Here is a 17,399-nt window from a genome sequence, read left to right as displayed (position 1 = left end):
TTCCCATCACAGCTTGTCCCTTTTCTCAGAGTCAAGATTTGATTCTGTTTGATTTTGTCTGCTCTACCAATGTGCTCTCATTCTTCTGGTTTCCTCACTGGCCTCCACATCTACTCTCTCATATAGATTCCTTGTCTATATGTACTTGTTCCATTGCCTTGAACCCATTCTCCTATATTTCTCCTTGAGAACTTAATTTCCTTCCTCACCTAATCCCAGTGTCCTATCCCTATTGCTCTCATGTTAAGGTTTTCCACTTCCAACAGTTTCAGTCTTGCCTCCATACTTACTGTTTCCATCCCTTCAGTCAGGTCCTTCTTCCTGCACCATTCCAATAAGACACACTAAAAACCCATGAAAAAGAGAAACCGGCAGCTTTTGGAGAGCACAGGGGATGACTTCCATCACTCCACTCAGTCTACAGACCCACCCCAGCCCATAGTGGCAAACAGAGGTCTCTTTTGGACCCACAACAGGGGAACACTTGACTGCAATAGTAGCAAGGATGGCAGGGACACATGCTAATTCAGGAATGTGGAAAATTATTTTCTTCAAGGCTCATAGATTATCCTCCATGTAATCAGAAGACCAGACACCCCAATTCAGTTTTTTCTGACAAATTCCAAGTTTGCTCTAGAGTATAAAGGCATTTAAGAACCTCAAATATAAGATCTCCACAATAATTTACCCTAGAAAAAGCCCTTTTTTCTTAGGTCATATTTGGTAGTAGTAAAGTCGTCCTAAACTTCCATCCTCAATATAGAAAATTTCATGCCAAGCAGTGGACTTTAAGCAAGTGGCATGTTATCTAAAGCACAGCTTAGCAAGAAAAATTTAGCAATTGATATGCTACCTTTAGCTGTAGTTAAAGTTTAACAAACTTACTTAAAGAACAACTGACAACCCTACTGTAGGCAGTTATATATGTAAAGTATAATGGATTACTAAATGCAAAATAGTATTTAAGTCAGTAATAAGAGCATGTACGTGTAAAAGAAAATTATTATGACTTTAGCTTCCTTTTCACCCTTAGTTTTTATACTCTGTAATTACGCCATACATTTTCCTCAGCTGAGCAATCTCAGAAGAGTGGATGATTTTGTAATCCAGAGCTGCTTACGGTAGCATAAGAATAGTTGCATGACTAGTGAAACAAGAAAACAGATCTACTCTAGTTTCCATTGACAAGTCTAGATAGTAATTGATGCTCTGCCAGCAAATAATTTCTTTTATTCCAAGGATTAATTTACTGAACAGTAATGACTGGGTACTTTGGCACATACAGACACATCTCTGTGGAAGTGCTGTCCCTTGCCTGGGTAGGAGCACTTCAATGATCTGCTCTAGCAGAACACATAACACGATATCAGGAAACGGCAAAACACCTCTTCCCCATCCTTCTTCAAGCTGCATTTCTAATGAACTTAAGCCAGAGCTCTCCAGTAGTTTACTTATTACTTACAGCAGGGACCAACCAAAGATAGTGTTCAGGGGATTTACTGTGCCAGGCCAGTAAGATTTCGTGGTTACTGCCTTTCTGTGGCAATAACTCCGATCCCTCTTTGCACTGCATGATGTTAAGGGTACAGTTCTCATATTAAGTTGAGTAGGGAATGTCACTATATATTAAACTTAACTGTAAACAGAACATAATTGAACTCAATGGGAGATACTGCCCTCTATGTTTCAGTGGGACTTGACTTTGAAGAAATAATAATTCAATAGTTTAGAAAAGCACAAATAAACTTATTATACAAGAAGTGCAGGTGCAATGCTGTGATTTATAGACACTGGTATGATTCACCTTGAGATTTTTGTTGTATCTTGCCAAAAGCAGCTATTATCAAACCCCAAATGACTCTTAACAACACTACTATCGACACGGCATTTAGAAGTTTCTTCCCTAGTGAGAACAAAACCATCTCTTTTCTTCCAGTGCTGAAAATTAAATGCACAGCATTAACACCATCAGTGAGGTGTTTAACTTCAAAATTGCCTTTCCTGGTGAGAATGAAAACAGTACTTGCTTTGTTTTTCAAAATTAACAGCAGTGTTTTTCTCTCTTTTCTAATACACATACTTATCAACCGGAGACACAGTATATCTCTTAGTGCTCATAGAGTACTGCAGGTATACACCTATGCTTGTCTCTGCACGAAGTCCCATACTCCAAGAGCAGGATTTATCCTGTTTCCAGTGTGATTCAAGCACAAATTAATAAAGTAGAAAGAATATGACTGGGAAAAAAAACAGGGAAGGCAAAAGGCTCATTTTTAAGTCATCTTTGTACTAGCAACAACACATTGATACAGTAGTAACACCACAGAAAATTAACTCAAAATTAAAGCATAAGGTTCCAGAAAGGCATCAGACCAAAGTTCCTCACTACAACCAAAACCTGTTGTGAGCCATTCCACATGTGTACAAAACCGTTCCTGATTTTTCCCAGATGTTACCAATATTTGTGTTCACACGTATAGTCAGTGGGCAAAGAGGTGAAATGGCTCTCAGCTAATTTGTCCTCTAAAACTGGGCAAGGGTAAATTCTTTTAATCAGTCCTTTAGCCACTATAGGACCGGATAATGTGCTGAGTCTCCAACACTTCCTAGAACAATTCTTTTGTAGGAGCCCAGGACTCACAGGTGAGTCCATATAATCTTATGCACACAGGGTGACTGGAAGCAATCACAAAGCCCTGAGGCGTGGAGTCCTACCTCTGTGGTTTGGCTGTCATTAACCCAGTAACACCAGAATATGACTTCTGGAGATCCCTCTGAGCGTATGAAATGTTCCTATCATCATCCTGTGGAATCTAACCCTCCCCAGCTCCCACTCTTAACTGGTATATGAGCAGCTCAACATGGGCTAGTCCTTAGTCCACTTGGCAACTCAGATGCTTGTAAAAGAGGATGGGATATTCTTGTCTGTACTGCTTGCTCTTCTTCTTCTGCAAGAGTACAGACAATTTTACTGCAGCTACTCAGGCTTTGTTGAATTCCTGTTGTCTCTGAGGGGCAGATCTCAAGCCTGAGTCAAGTACCAACCAGCTTCATTAGAAAGCAAACTGGTTCATTGAAGAGCATAAACAATCTGGCAGAATGGATGATCTTGGCTGATGTGCAAACTCAAATCTATGTTTGCCAAGGATTTTATTCATCCTTCCCTTCTAAGGTCTGTATGGACCATGAAGTCAGGAACCGTGGTATCACAGACTCAGAGGTCTAGGAGGCAGGCCCACCTCACCTCTAAGTAGAAACCCTAATGTGACACATCATGCCCTTCCTGTATTTGAGCCTATGTTACAAGATAATCACATATGGGACTGATACAACTAATGCCTGGAAATAGATGTGGTGATTACAGCTTCTAAACTTTCTGACACTGTTTTGTAACAAACCCACAAGACACCCACAGCAGAGAAGGCACAAACTTTCTGCCCTTCTCTTCCTGTCAGCCCCATCCCATTCATTACTGTTCCTTTGCTCTCTGTCACTGAACTATTCTTGCCAATGCACAAGATAACATTGTGTGGCCTAACCAGGAAAGCAAAGTAAAAGCACTTCCATTCTCACAACGGAAAAAGAGCAAAAGTGCATTGGACTTCTTTTTTCTGACTTCATTTTCCTTAATCCCTTTGTTTTTGCTCTGTAGAGGCACTCTTAGTTAAACCACTACATAACCATTTCCACAAAATAAGACATCTAGGACATTAAGGAGAAATACTCCTTCCTTAAATGCAATCTATCCTGTAGTTCAGTTCATGATGACATGTAGGTGTTAAAAAATGAAAACTTAAGCAAATCCAGACTTTTAATTCAAGAGGAAAAATCAATACAGCTCTCCAGGGACAGCCCTTCGGAATTCAAAATTCTCTCCTCTTTTGCACTGATTCAGCAAGCCCTATCTTGGCAGACTGAAGCTTGTGATATTTTCACAGTGTGCTTATTACTTTTTCACAGAGAATTGTTCAAATTATGGAGTGATATTTTGCAAACTAAAGACAGCCTACAGAGCTGCAAGGGCAATTAGCTGAACCTTTTGTAGGCAGCAGTCCTCATATAATGCTTCCTCCAAAATGCTACAACAACCCATGTCCTTGCCATTACCTTTCTGTCACATGCCAATGTTGTAAAACCTGGAATATGTCAAGATTATTTTAAGTCGGGGTAAGTCTTTAGTGCCAGCCATCAGGAAAGGAGACCTAATCAGGGGAACAGGCAGCATCCCTTAGTCAAGGACATCTAGGAACTAACAGGCTTTAAGAATGGAGCAAATCAAAATGTTGATGTACATCTAGGTACATTGCTAACTTGGCAAGTACTCAAGGTCCGTATACCTGAACTCAAGGTCCTATACCTGAACTATCCTCTTATAATATTAAAATTCATGCCTATAGGTCAAAATACCCCTGTCCAGGAGCATTGGATAGAAGTTAGCTGGGGTTACATAACTTGTATGGAAATTGCTAACTAATCATCACAGAAAGTCCAGAGGGGCGTACCTGATTCGTGGAATACCACTGAGAGCCCAGGCTTGTGCAAGTCTGAAATAAAAAACATCATCTCTCTTAAGTATGCAATTATTGTCCTGTTGCACACCAGACAACAAATCCGATTGTATGGACAACATTGAGGAGGAAAGGGGGAAAGGACCTGAGGGTCCTTTTCCTTTCACCAGTGGAAGATGATCTAAGGGTGCTGGTGGAACATGAGTCAGCAATACATGAGCAAACAGTTTGCCCAGGTGGCCAAGAAGACCAGTGGCATCCTGGCCTGGATCAGAAATATTGTAGCCAGCAGGAATAGGGAAAGGGTTGTCCCTTTGTACTCAGCACTGGTGAAGCCACACCTCAACTTCTGCATCCAGTTATGGCACCTTAATTTCAGGAAGGACATTGAGGTGGTGGAGCAAGGCCACAGCAGTGAAATGAAGCTGGTGAAGGGTCTGGCACACAAGCGCCATCAGGAGTGGCTGAGGGAGCAGGGGTTGTTCAGAACAGAAGCTCAGGGGAGACCTTATTTCTCTCTAGAACTACCTGAAAGGAAGCTGTAGCCAGGTGGGGATCGGCCTCTTCTCCCGGGCAACCAGCAACAGCATTAAAGGACACAGTCTTAAGCTGCACCAGGGGAGGTTTAGGCTGAACATTAGGAGGAATCTCTTCACAGAAAAAGTTGCGAAGCACTGGAACAGGCTGCCCACGGAAGTGGTGGAGTCACCATCCCTGGAGGTGTTTAAAGGAAGACTGGACGCGGCACTTAGCGCCATGGTCTAACCCACAAAGTGGTGTTCGGTCAGAGGTTGGAGCCCATGACCTCCAGGACTTTTCCAGCCTAAGTGATTCTGTGATTCTGAGGTAAAACATCAACTGATCCGCCACAAACTCTGACCTCAGCAAGCCTGGAAGAAATCAACCCGTAAAGCAGAACTTTTGTTCACGGTTTCACCAGTCACAATGCAGGGCTGGTGGCCGAGCCCAGAGCACCTCTTTTCCACCGGCACCCCGAGATGAGCGGGCGGGACGGGCCACAGGCAGCTCCGCGACAGCGCTGAGGCCCAACGCGCCCTCGCCGTGTGCCGTCCCGTCCCGCCGCGCCCCGCCCGGGGCGGCCCGGCCCAGCCCATGCGGATGTGAGCTCACGGCACGCCGGGCGGAAGCAGCAGGGCGGGTGTTTCCGCGGCGGCGGCGATGGCGGGGAAGGCGGCGGCGGCGGCGGCGGCGGGCGAGCCCCTCGGGCGGACGGCGGAAGAGGCGGCCTGGGCAGAGGCGCTGCGCGGGGCCTGCGAGCCTGAGCACCACTGGCGGTACCGCCGGGAGTTCCTGCTGCGCAACGTGGGGGAGCTGCCGGCGGCGGGCAGCGCCCAGCTGCAGCGCCTGGTGTCCCTCTCCATGGTGTGGGCCAACCACGTCTTCCTGGGATGCCGGTGAGTCCAGCGGGACGCGCCGGGGGACGGCGGGACGGCGAGGCGCGGCCGTCTGACGAGGCCCCTTCCCTCCTTTCCTCTGTCGCCCCTCCAGGTACCCGCCACAGGTCATGGAGAGGGCGCTGGAAATGGCCGAAGGCATCCAAGTGACCAACGCGCCTGTCCGCACCACGAGAGACGAACTGGTTGCCAAGGTGAAGAAAAGAGGCATATCAAGTAGCAATGGTTAGCAGATCATAGCTGTGACAATACATAGGAGTCTAGAAAATGCTTGTTTCTGAATGTTCTCGGTTTGCCTCGGGCTTAGAAAGTAGTCGAAATAATTTACTTTTTAAACTCCCGCTAATAGTTTCCTCTCTCTGTGCTATTCTTTTTCTAATATGTCTCTAAAATGGACATAACGCGTACATAGTAATTTGGTAATGTAGAGCTGTTGTTTTGAATTTCTACAACTGGTGCACTTTAATCTGATAACTTGTGCGTTGTGATGTTTGCTGCTGTGCTCCAGCTTAAATACGTTCTTGTTACTTTGCCTTTGTTGCCAGTCAGGCACTGTTGCTGTGGAAGAAACTGCGTTTCTTAAAGTCATTCTCAGACTTACGTATTAAAGATGTTTTGTGATATTAGTAAACAAAATACACTTCTTTTATTTTTAGGTCAGATAACCCATTTAATGTATGTTGGCCAGTTTTGGTTTGGACTTCAAGAATAGAAATACATATTTGGGTCCAAACCAACATCTAAAATCTTGCATGAGTGTATTCCGGATTTTGTCCAAAAAACCCAAAATTCTGAAATAGTAGGTTAATACTTGAAATGACAGTTCAAAGTGTATTGCTAATATATGCCCTTTAAATTCACAGAGAATATTGCTAGAAGGTTTTGGATTATTTTTCTCTACATGGATATTTCATAGTGCAGAAATCAAAGAGGATCACATATTTTACCTGTTTTGCAGAAGGGGTAGAGGAGCCCTGCAAGAGACAAGCTGTTGAGAAAAGCAGAGACTCTAAGGATGTTGGAAAGGATGTGAAAACAACCAAGGCAGAAGGAGCGAAGGAAACAGAGAGCACCTTGCCCAAAAAGCAGGAAAAAGGTACTAGCAAAGATCCAGAAACTTCCCAGCCAACTTGCAGTTCCGACCAAGAAATGGTCACAGTCTCAGACATAGAAACAGAAGGAAAACCTGCTAATGCTGAAAGTACTGCTGAGCAAAAGCCACCTTCATCTGAAAAAGAGCCAGGAAAGAAGCCTTGTTCAAGCCCACCCAAGGAAAGCAAGTGTGAAAATGTGTCATCACCTGAAAAGAAAACTACCGTAAGTGTAGCACCACTGGCTGCCGAGAGCACCCCACAGGCAGCAGCAGCGGTGGCAGCACAGCCACCAGCTGCCAAGAGCACCCCACAGGCAGCAGCGGTGGCAGCAGCAGTGCCACCAACCTCCAAGAGCACCCCACAGACAGCAGCGGTGGCAGCAGCAGTGCCACCAACCTCCAAGAGCACCCCACAGGCAGCAGCAGTGGCAGCAGCAGTGCCAGTGACCGCCAAGAGCACCCCACAGGCAGCAGCGGCAGCAGCAGCAGTGCCACCGACCACCAAGAGCACCCCACAGGCAGCAGCAGCAGTGCCAGTGACTGCCAAGAGCACCCCACAGGCAGCAGCAGTGGCAGCAGCAGTGCCAGTGACTGCCAAGAGCACCCCACAGGCAGCAGCGGTGGCAGCAGCAGTGCCACCGACCACCAAGAGCACCCCACAGGCAGCAGCGGTGGCAGCAGCAGTGCCATCAACCTCCAAGAGCGCCCCACAGGCAGCAGCGGTGGCAGCAGCAGTGCCAGTGACCGCCAAGAGCACCCCACAGGCAGCAGCGGTGGCAGCAGCAGTGCCAGTGACCACCAAGAGCACCCCACAGGCAGCAGCGGTGGCAGCAGCAGTGCCAATGACCGCCAAGAGCACCCCACAGGCAGCAGCGGTGACGGCAGCAGTGCCACCGACCACCAAGAGCACCCCCCAAACAAGTGCTGCATTGCTGTCTTCCAAAACCCAGGTGGGAGCTCCAGCATCAGTGTCCAAGAACGGTGCTCAGGTGAGCAGCTCACTGCTTCTGGCCCCCAAGAGTGGTACTCAGGTGGGCACCTCACTGCTGCTGGCTTCCAAAGGCCCGGCTAAGGTGGGCTCCCCGCTCCTGGCCTCTAAGAGCAGTGCAGAGGTAGCTGCCTCGCTGCTGGCCGCTCGGAGTGGTGCGCAGCCAGGATCCTCACTGCTCGCTTCCAAGAGCAGTGCTCAGGTGGCGGCTTCGCTGCTGGCTGCTCGGAGCGGAGCTCAGCAAGGGCCCTCCCGAGGTGGAGCTCAGGCAGGTGCTTCCCAGCTGGCTTCCAAGAGTGGCTCGCAGGCAGGTGAAAGCCCTGCGAAGGCTTTGTGCAAACCGCTGACCAGCGAAGATGCAAAGGAAAGACAACCATTTTTCAACAGACTCTACAAAGCTGTAGCCTGGAAACTGGTTGCTGTTGGAGGCTTCAGTCCTAATGTAAATCATGCAGAACTTCTAAATTCATCTATTCAGTCTGTAAAAGCTACGTTAGATGTTGCTTTTGTTCCCCTGAAGGAACTTGCAGACTTGCCTCAAAATAAAAGCTCTCTTGAAAATATAGTTTGTGAACTGAGGTGCAAGTCTGTCTACTTGGGTACTGGCTGTGGTAAAAGTATGGAAAATGCCAAAGCAGTGGCTTCAAGAGAAGCTTTGAAATTATTCCTCAAGAAGAAAGTTATTGTGAAGATATGTAAAAGAAAATACAAAGGTAGTGAAATTGAAGATTTGGTGCTTCTGGATGAAGAGTCAAAACCTTCAAATTTGCCTCCAGCTTTAAGAAATCCTCGTGAGATCTTGTAGGGGAGAATCACTGTTTGTACTGTGTATAATATTTCAATACAAGGACTGAAGGTTAATTTTGTACTTTGAAAATGTAGGCTTCCAGATATTTTGTATTTCTTTCTCAGTTTTGCAAGACAATGATAGTTCTTTCTCTTGGTAGCAATTGTATAAAACTTGTTAGAGATGACAAGTGCGCATTTAAAGGTATTGCCTTAATATACAGCACACTAGTGTGCTGTTGTATTTGCAAAGTAGTCTACCTAACTCTTCTATTTTTAATTAAACTATTAAGGTACAATTTGCTGTTTAAAACCTGACATTTTTGTAATTCTTACAATTTGATGATAGTGTGCTCAATTGTCTACCATATCTTTTCTAGGCTTGTAGAAGTGTGTACATAGGGACCATAATACTTGAATAATTGAAAGTTGTTAAAAAATTTCAATCAAAAAGTTGAATTATATGTTTCAGGCTTGTTGCTCATAATGTTCACTGTTGCTCATACTAGGAGAGAAAGTAGTTGGTTGACTATTTTTATGGGATGTTTTCATAACACTTGCAATATAAGTGACATCCTGATTCCATTTAACATTATGCTATCAGGTTAGACCCCATTTAATATCACATTGGCAAATTAGCAATTAGCAGTCAAGTCACAGCTATTTCGGCCACCAAAACTGTAAGCAGATTTAATTTATATGGTGAAGTATCATGTACAGTTTTGTTTGGTACTTTTTTCCCCAAATGAACATGGATTTCTATACTAAGTATATTTTGACTGCTACTAAAACAATAAAACCTCTGTGATAAGCATCTATAGTATTTTGGTTTTGGCTACTAAATATTCCAGCCATTTCAATAACATTGCAACACCTTCAGTACAGCTTTATGTTGAGTGGCTTCAAGGTGTGATCCCACAAGAATGAGTTGGTTCTTTAGATGTGTAGCTGAAATACTGTAAAACTGATAGAGGGGACCTGTAGAATATGAATTTCAACTTTTGTAACACCAAGGTAAGCAAAGTGAAAATGCTGCTGTCTGCTGGAGACAGCGAGTGTATTGTAAAGCATTCATTCTAATCAAGCCCTTCCTTTGCTACATTTTTACTCCCTGTACAGAATAGTTTGAGGCAAAGAAAGTGGGAGATTACCTTATATTTTCAATGTTGCTGAAATACCTGCACAAACTGCATGTTTTGGTATATTGGATAATGACATGTAATTGTAAAAACATAATGTCTTCAGTGCTATTTTGAATTAATCTTGTCCTGTTACAGTAGTTAGCATCATTTAGTGGTGTCCTTACACTTGACTGACACATCCACTGATCAAGTGCTAAAGGAATGAATAGGAATTTCTGGAATCTCAGTAGTGCATACGTCCACTTTCAGTTATTTTGTAAGTTTTAGGACTAAACCACAGTGGTGTTTACCTGTACCCTGCGTGCTTTTGAACAGCAGTGGCTGTCTAGTCCATAGCACCAGAAGCCTGCAAGGCGCTTGCACTTCCCGATGGCTGGTTGAGAACTTCCTCCACCCGACCCCTGTGCTTCTGTGCCCTCGGTCGCCCTTCGCCCTCGTTAGATTTCTCAGGAGTTCCCCCTTGGCATTCCTGAAGCACCACCTGGCGTTCGGAATGCAGTGTGCTAAATTGTGTCTTGGTGCAAGAATTGGTGTCTGCTTCTAGCCCAGGGCAAGCTTTGTGCTGTGCTTAGGAGCTGTGGTATTCATGATGAGAAGGGTGAGATCTGTTTGCAGGTCCTTACCCTGCTCAGGTAGACACGTGTAAAGGACTGTGCTTGTGAGGCAGGAGTTGCATCCCGTGCCCTCTGTAGTACAGCTTTCTCTGCTCTTAGTCCAGTCATCTCCAGATCTCTGGGTCAGAACTGCAGCACGTGTTGTCATGTGAAAACCTGTGTTTCTTGTCTGTAAAGCAAAGCTCTCAGTATTCACTGACCTCAAGGGGCTGTTAGGGCAACTGTGTTAAAAGGCTGAGGTGCTAGATGCCTTTTTTAAAAGACCTGACTTAGAATTACTTTTTAAAAAATTTTGAATGTTATTCCTCTTTGATGTTTGGTTGTGAATCATTAAAGAACAAGTCTGTAGCTACTCTTAACAGAAACTGAAAGCTGAAGCGTGTTATTTTTATTTCACATTCTGCACGGAAAGCAACTAAACACACGGATTCACATACAAGTGAATAAGCACTATTTGAGTATTCGAATGAGAATTTATTAACATTTCATTAGCCCTAGAGGAAGAAAGAAATTGAAAGAACTGTCTGTGGCCAGAGGTGTTTGTGCAGTCCTGTCAGTTCTAAAATCCTGTGTGTCTCCTCCAGGTACTGTCCCGGTCTCTAGCGACTGGGATGCTGGTCTTTCACTGTCAGACCCCGCTGACGAGGGCCAGGGAGAGCACCTCACTTACACTGTGGATGTACAGAGTTTTCTCAGGGGGACAAAGCCAACCAACAAACCGAAAGGAAAACAGACCCCGTTTTTTCTACGGAAGTACAGGAAATCGCAGCCATCAGAAAGTGACTCCCGTTTCCTCTGGGCACCGCTAGCACAGCCTAAGCACGTAGGGCAGGCTCCTTGCGGGCGGCCGCCCGCTGGCTGCTGTTAGCCGCTGCCGGGTGCGGGCCCGTGCGGGCCCGTGCGGGCCGTGTGGCCGCCGCCCCCCGTTGCAGCCTGCGGGCGCTGGGGCGGCCTCAGCGGCGGCCACAAGGCGGGGCTGGCGCGCCAGCCCGGCTCGGGGCGGGGCTGAGGCGCTCTATTTGCATAACGTGTTCCCGGGACCGCTCGGTTCCTCCGCGGCCGTCTTCCGCGGCCGCCCGGGGTCGTAGCGCCTCTCGGGGGGGCGGCCAGGCCGCCTGCCCACTGTGCGTCCCTGCGGAAACCAGCAGGGAGGCAAACGCAATGGAATAGGGCACTCGCCCTACTCTAGAAATTGTCCTGTCTCTCGTGCTCTATATACCTTCTTGCCGTGGCGGTGGAGGCCGGGATGTGCTGAAGACCTGCTCGCTAGGCCACGCACGGAGGACTTGCGTTCCTCATGGGCCCCGCGCCCGCCTAGGGGAAAGTCCCCGGACCGCCGGCAGAGAGTGCCGGGCGTTACCGCGCCCCCGCCCGCCGCCGCCTCACACCCTCCCGCCGAGACGCCCGCGGGCCGAGCGGATGAGACGCGGGGCGGGCTCTCGTCACGGTCACAGATACGCAGGTAGCGCGGCAGGCGCGCCAACAGAACGGGGCTCACTCTCAGGCCATCCTCTTTTGCCGGGCGGGGGCTCCGCAGCAGCGCATCCCACGGGACACCTCAGGGATGGCTGGTGCCTCCCGCAGCCTAGGGCGGCACGGCAAAGCGTGGGAGGGACCCGCCACTCCCCCGACAGTGGCGTGCAGGACAAGCGGCCCGCGGCCCGCCCGCTGCTCGTACCCGCTGGGCTTCAGGTACCTCCCAGAATTATTTAGGTTGGAAAAGACCTTTGAGATCACCGAGTCCAGCGTTTGACCGAACACCACCTTGTCAACCAGACCAAGGCATTAAGTGCCACGTCCAGTCTTTCCTTAAATACCTCCAGGGACGGTGACTCCACCACCTCCCTGGCCAGCCTGCTTTAATGCTTGGTAATCCTTTCTGTGAAGAAATTTCTCCTGTTGTCCAACCCAAGCACATTCAATTGGGGAGGCACTTCGGGCGGAGCACTAACCTGCCTGCAAAGGCTTTCCCTCCTTCCCGGCGCCAGGAAGTAGCAAGAGGCTAGATGGAATTACTCTGCTGCAGGCACTTGCACCCCGCAGAAGTTCGTGGTGCACCAGCACAGGGGGGCTCGCTGGGTATCCGAGCGTCGGCACAAACGCTGACACAGCACCGAGTACAAGCCACACTCTTCCAGCACAGCGGCCACTTAGCCAGGCTGTGCTGTGCGGGGCGTACCTACCCCCGGGATGCCCTGCTCCACCCTCTGCACAGGAGGACGCTGCATGCACCAGTGTTATTTGCCCACTTTATTTAGATTCTCATGCTTAAAATCCCAGGGGCTAACTCTGCAAGATGCTGCTGCCCTGCTGAAAAACTGAATTAATTTCATTGTCAGTGCCACTTTTGCCTCTAGTATGTCAAGCAAATAGCACATCATCATGCTCCATTGAGCCCTCTGCTGCACTACAGCCATGTCTGGGTATAAAACGTGACAGAAGAGCACTGGCAGAGATCCCCAAAATAACATAAAATTCGGGCATCTCAGACCCAAAACAAATGGTTTATTACCTTAGCCAAATTATCTTTTGCTCCCAAGTGGCCCAGAGAAAATTCTTCCTTCTGGTTCATTCTGTCTTGGTATTTTTGAAGTTCCTGTGGTGAGCCCAGGTCTGTTAAACAGTGTCTTTCTCTTTGGCCGAGCCTCAGACATGTGGCCTATATGCAGGCACAGTACAGTTTGTAAACCCTGGTAGTTTGCAACAGCTGTTGTTCTTCTTCCAGCAATATCCTCATGGTGACCTCTTTCCAGCCATGTCAGAGCCCACACTAGATAGAGGAGACCAGTGTGCAGAGTGGGGAACACTTCTGCAGAGTTGGTGGTGTCAGCTCCGACTGCCTCACGTGAGAGCCCTGAAAGGGTGCGCAAGGGGCTCAGAAACCACCTGGCCTGAGCTGTTGTTTTGGTTGTTGTCATAGCCATTTGAACTACTCGAGTGTCTTTCTGTTCTCCTGTGATCCTGCATGTGATCACCTATATGTATGTGGGGAAAGAGAGATTTCAAATCAAAATGCTACCAAAGAACCCCAAAGAAACAACTAAACTTTCTTTGGCCATCCCCAAAGAAACAACTAAACTGGGGCACAGCTCTATGAAGTTGTGTTTTTTTGGCCAAGAAACTGTAATGAAATCTCAGTGTCCCAGTTTCATCTACTAAAAGGATATATCTAAAGCTGTATGAAGCACCTGCTATATAGGCTGAAGACCACAGTCAAGCTTGTGGAGACAAGCTGAAGCTTGTGCAGTGACTAATGTGTGCTTGTTTTTCTTTTTTGGCCCTAAAATTGCACCACTGCACCTTAATGACTTGAACTGGTTCTGTGCATGCGTGAAGAAAATGGTCTCACTTGTAGGTTATGGTATATCTTGGACTTCAAATTTGTTAGTAGGAGAGAATACATCAAACATCAAACTTCTCTTGCATATAGGTTAAACTAAGCTGACACAACATGGCCTAGTGGTCCAGAGACTAAGGGAAAAAAGTACACATTGAAGGAATTTTGATGCTGTCTCTCTCTTTCACTGGGCAAATCTCTCCCCGAGATTGTAAGTTACAAAATACAGATAAAATAAAAGCAATATCTGTATTTTTAAAGTTTTTCTTTCAGTTAGATTTTAATTTTTGCAATGTTTTTGCATAAGGTATAATATGCCATGCTCTTTGTTCAGGTAACAACAATTAGTGTTTGTGTATGTGCCTTCTAGATGGTTCTGTCACTCACCACTGCCACAGCAAAGGTACTGCCATTAGGTAGGTTAAGCATTTTTAAGAAAATGCTGTCATTAAATCTGCTGTCAGGATGCATCAATTTATAGTCTGTGATTAATTAACACTCACTCACAACAAGCATTTAGGAAAACAGGTTTTATGTTGACATCTGGTAACAGTTTCAAATATGTTGTAGGCTAATTATGAAAATGGTGCATGATAATTTCTGAACACCACTGCCTGTTCCTAAGGTAATGGAAGACTGAGTTACAGTGGCTACCAGCTATGTATTTTCCTCCTCTAGTAACATTCCTGCAACTAAAAAAGCATTGTTCAGTTCCAACATCTGAGCCTGCAGCCCTTAAAAGCTTACATTGCCACTGGTAGTCAAGCAACATTAACTGTTAAGCCCAAGGGCAAAAGGACTTCTTCTCAATATGAATGTAGAGATGAATCACATTGGGCAAAAGATATTTTGTCACTAGTAAGAAAACTGATCTAACCAATGGATTTACTAAATCCTCTGATGTTTTACATTTTACATTTCAAATCTTCCGGTGTCTAGCCTGAAGAAGAGACAGCTGAGACATCTGAGACAGCTGACATCTTATCAATGTCAGTAAGTATCCAAAGGAAGGGTGTCAAGAGGATGGAGCCAGGCTCTGCCAGGTGGTACCAAGAAATAGGACAAGAGGCAACATGCAGAAATGGATATATAGAAAGTTCCACCTGAATAGGAGGAAGAACTTCTTTACTGTGCAGGTAACCAAACACTGGAACAGATTGCCCAGAGAAGTTGTGGAGTCTCCATCTCCAGGCACGTTCAAAAGCTGTCTGGACACAACCGGTGCAATGTGCTCTAGGGGACATAGCCTGAGCAGGGAAATTGGACCAGATGACGCACTGTGGTCTCTTCCAGCCTCACCTATTGTGTTATTCTGTGATTTTGACTGCAGCTAAGTTCTATGTTCAGTCAGATGCTGCCTATGTTTTGACAGCAGTCTTCCAGCCTAAAGCCTCCTTTAGTTTGAAGTAAATGCCACATTTCTCATTATTTTGATGAAGAGGATGTTTGAGAGGCAGGAATTTATTAATCTTGTTTAACCATTAATTTTTCTCAATATTACAACTGTATGATAAAGCAAATGTAAACTCTGTCCTTGGGGAAAAAAAAAAAAAACAAACCTGTACATTGGTCATATCCTAGTCGTAAAGGATAATACCACTTTTTAGTAACTTGGAGTAAGTGATGGCACTGAAAAATTTGCTTAGCAGAAGCACTGTTAGAAAACCCCTAATGTGGGTGATTTGGTGCTGTTGGGTTATTTTGAAGATATGAAATTACTCTCTGGTGCTATTTGTGATGACTTTTCAGTTGCACTAGAAATTAATAATTTCTACTAGGTTAGGATAAGCAGATTCCAAAGGAGGAAAAAAAATCCACACTAGGAGGGAAATAAAAAGAGGCTTCCTCCTGTTTGTTGCAGAGTTTTAATGACGTATGCCTAAACTCTGTCCAAGTTTTCAGGGAAACTCTGAAATTCATAAATGGTAATCATAGGCATGTAATTACCCCATTTTCACATACAGAGTGGAATACATTTCACTGACTTCTGTGACAAGAGACCTGGGCTCCCATTACAGTCAATGGAGACATTTTTAGAGCAATACCTATTTATACTAAGATTCTCTCTCACTCCACATATTTAGCTGGATGACTCCCACCCTTATTTCCTGAGCTGGAAAGAAAAACTAACATCTGCATATGGGAAAGTAATATTAATGTCTTTAACTATCACCTGCTGAAACTTTCTGCAGGTGCACTGCCTGCCCTCATTTAATAATCTTGATTACAAAGGTGCACTTGTGTATATTTGTTCCTCACAAAAGGAAGAAGTAGGAATGTGTTTTTCACATGACCTGTGCTGAGAAGCAAAATCACAGAAATGCATCATCCATGTCAATAGGTACCTCAGGTAAGAACACACAAGAAATCCTTTATTGTGCAAAAAAGGGTCTTGGTTCTTTTCCCTTAAATTCATGTGGATTCTTCCACTTACTAGAATGAAGGAGGATCAGGGTTCAGGGCTGAGGTAAGACAAGAAAGATGGTTGCTAATGCAGTAAGATTACCTCGTTACCATTTCTAACTTGGCTTCCCTAAACATCATCTGCACCCCTCCCAAGGTTTTTCACATGGTGATTGGTTCTAGAGCTGGAAACCAAATCCACTGATTATTTCTGCTTTGTAACAGTAGCTGAGGAAGAGGAGTTACTGTCTGAAAGCAATTTCCTGGAGACAAAGACAGGGAAGTGTTACTTGAGACACAAGTGGACAGATCCATGTTGTAAATGACAGGGAATAGTCCACGTGGTGCTCTCGTCGCAGTGGCAGTGGCCAGATGCTGCCCCTCAGCTGATCAGCAGTGTCCCCCTCCTCTAAGAAGCTGCAGTTCCTATGCCAGCCAAGCATGCTGCACAGCACCCGTGAGAAGCTGGAGGTGTCCAGCTCCTGCTGATTTCCAGAGGGTATTCCAAACAGAGCTGATAGCCTCAAAAAGCAGCAGCGTGGATCTACTCAAAACAAAGCGACAATGTGTCAGTATGATCTGATGAAAGCAAGGAAGTCATATATAAGTGAATTTCTTAACATGTCCTGCCTTGGGCCTACCAATTTCTCAAAACACTTTTTGCTGTGGCATTAGAGTATGGAAACTGAATGTGAAGAACCCTAAAAAATAAACAAATAGTTATTACAAAACAAAGCATGGAGTAAATTTAGTCTGAACTTTTTTGTCCCTTTTTCAGTCTGATCATGCTAAAATTAGCAGAACCTATCTGCTTAAAGTAAAAATTGAGCAGGATATTGTGTCTGCCCTCTTTCCCATGTAAATACAAGTCAACTGGTTACTAAGTTGGATTCAGGAGGAGATTTTCTTTTATAGCATATTGGCAGAAAACAGAGTAGACGTTGTGGATGAGGAAGAACATAGATCTCCTGATAGTTGCGGGATATTTGTTACTTGGTACTAGAAAGCTCTTTGGTACAGCTGAGGATGACGCTAACAGGGAGGAAAGCACATCCCAGTATTTTCAGGAAATCTACTGTTTAGTTTATTATCTGATTGAAATTATCTGTTGTC

The 17,399-nt window shown here is 45.7% G+C and overlaps 1 protein-coding gene and 1 long non-coding RNA gene across 3 annotated transcripts in view; one reads left to right on the top strand and one right to left on the bottom strand.

Annotated features, from left to right (window-relative positions):
- Positions 1-5,496, bottom strand: part of LOC137472177 (uncharacterized) — an 88,585-nt gene extending 83,089 nt beyond the window's left edge. Inside the window, exon 1 of the long non-coding RNA XR_010998048.1 lies at positions 5,037-5,496. This is a non-coding gene — a long non-coding RNA (uncharacterized lncRNA). The remainder of the gene's footprint in view (positions 1-5,036) is intronic.
- Positions 5,497-5,649: 153 nt separating this feature from the next.
- CDKN2AIP (CDKN2A interacting protein) lies at positions 5,650-9,606 on the top strand. 2 transcript variants are annotated; one of them, XM_068187000.1, is made up of 3 exons: positions 5,650-5,923; positions 6,018-6,148; positions 6,882-9,606. In XM_068187000.1, exons 1-3 carry the CDS (start codon positions 5,688-5,690, stop codon positions 8,807-8,809), a joined length of 2,295 nt encoding a protein of 764 aa, XP_068043101.1. In that variant the 5' UTR covers positions 5,650-5,687; the 3' UTR covers positions 8,810-9,606. The 2 variants fall into 2 exon arrangements, with proteins under 2 accessions (XP_068043101.1, XP_068043102.1); XM_068187001.1 differs by having other exon boundaries at positions 5,786-5,923; positions 6,018-6,117.
- Positions 9,607-17,399: the final 7,793 nt, after the last annotated feature.

Source organism: Anomalospiza imberbis, chromosome 4, assembly GCF_031753505.1.
Source record: "Anomalospiza imberbis isolate Cuckoo-Finch-1a 21T00152 chromosome 4, ASM3175350v1, whole genome shotgun sequence".
Classification (NCBI taxonomy): Eukaryota; Metazoa; Chordata; class Aves; order Passeriformes; family Viduidae; genus Anomalospiza; species Anomalospiza imberbis.
The sequence above is the reverse complement of the archived record's forward strand: the minus strand, read 5'-3'. Positions and strand labels throughout refer to the sequence as shown.

Excerpts from the sequence above, each read along its gene's own strand:
- CDKN2AIP (XM_068187000.1), top strand. The coding sequence starts at position 5,688 with ATGGCGGGGAAGGCGGCGGCGGCGGCGGCGGCGGGCGAGCCCCTCGGG. Across the intron at positions 5,924-6,017 it reads CACGTCTTCCTGGGATGCCG|GTACCCGCCACAGGTCATGG; the intron begins GTGAGTCCAGCG and ends TCGCCCCTCCAG. Across the intron at positions 6,149-6,881 it reads AGGCATATCAAGTAGCAATG|AAGGGGTAGAGGAGCCCTGC; the intron begins GTTAGCAGATCA and ends CCTGTTTTGCAG.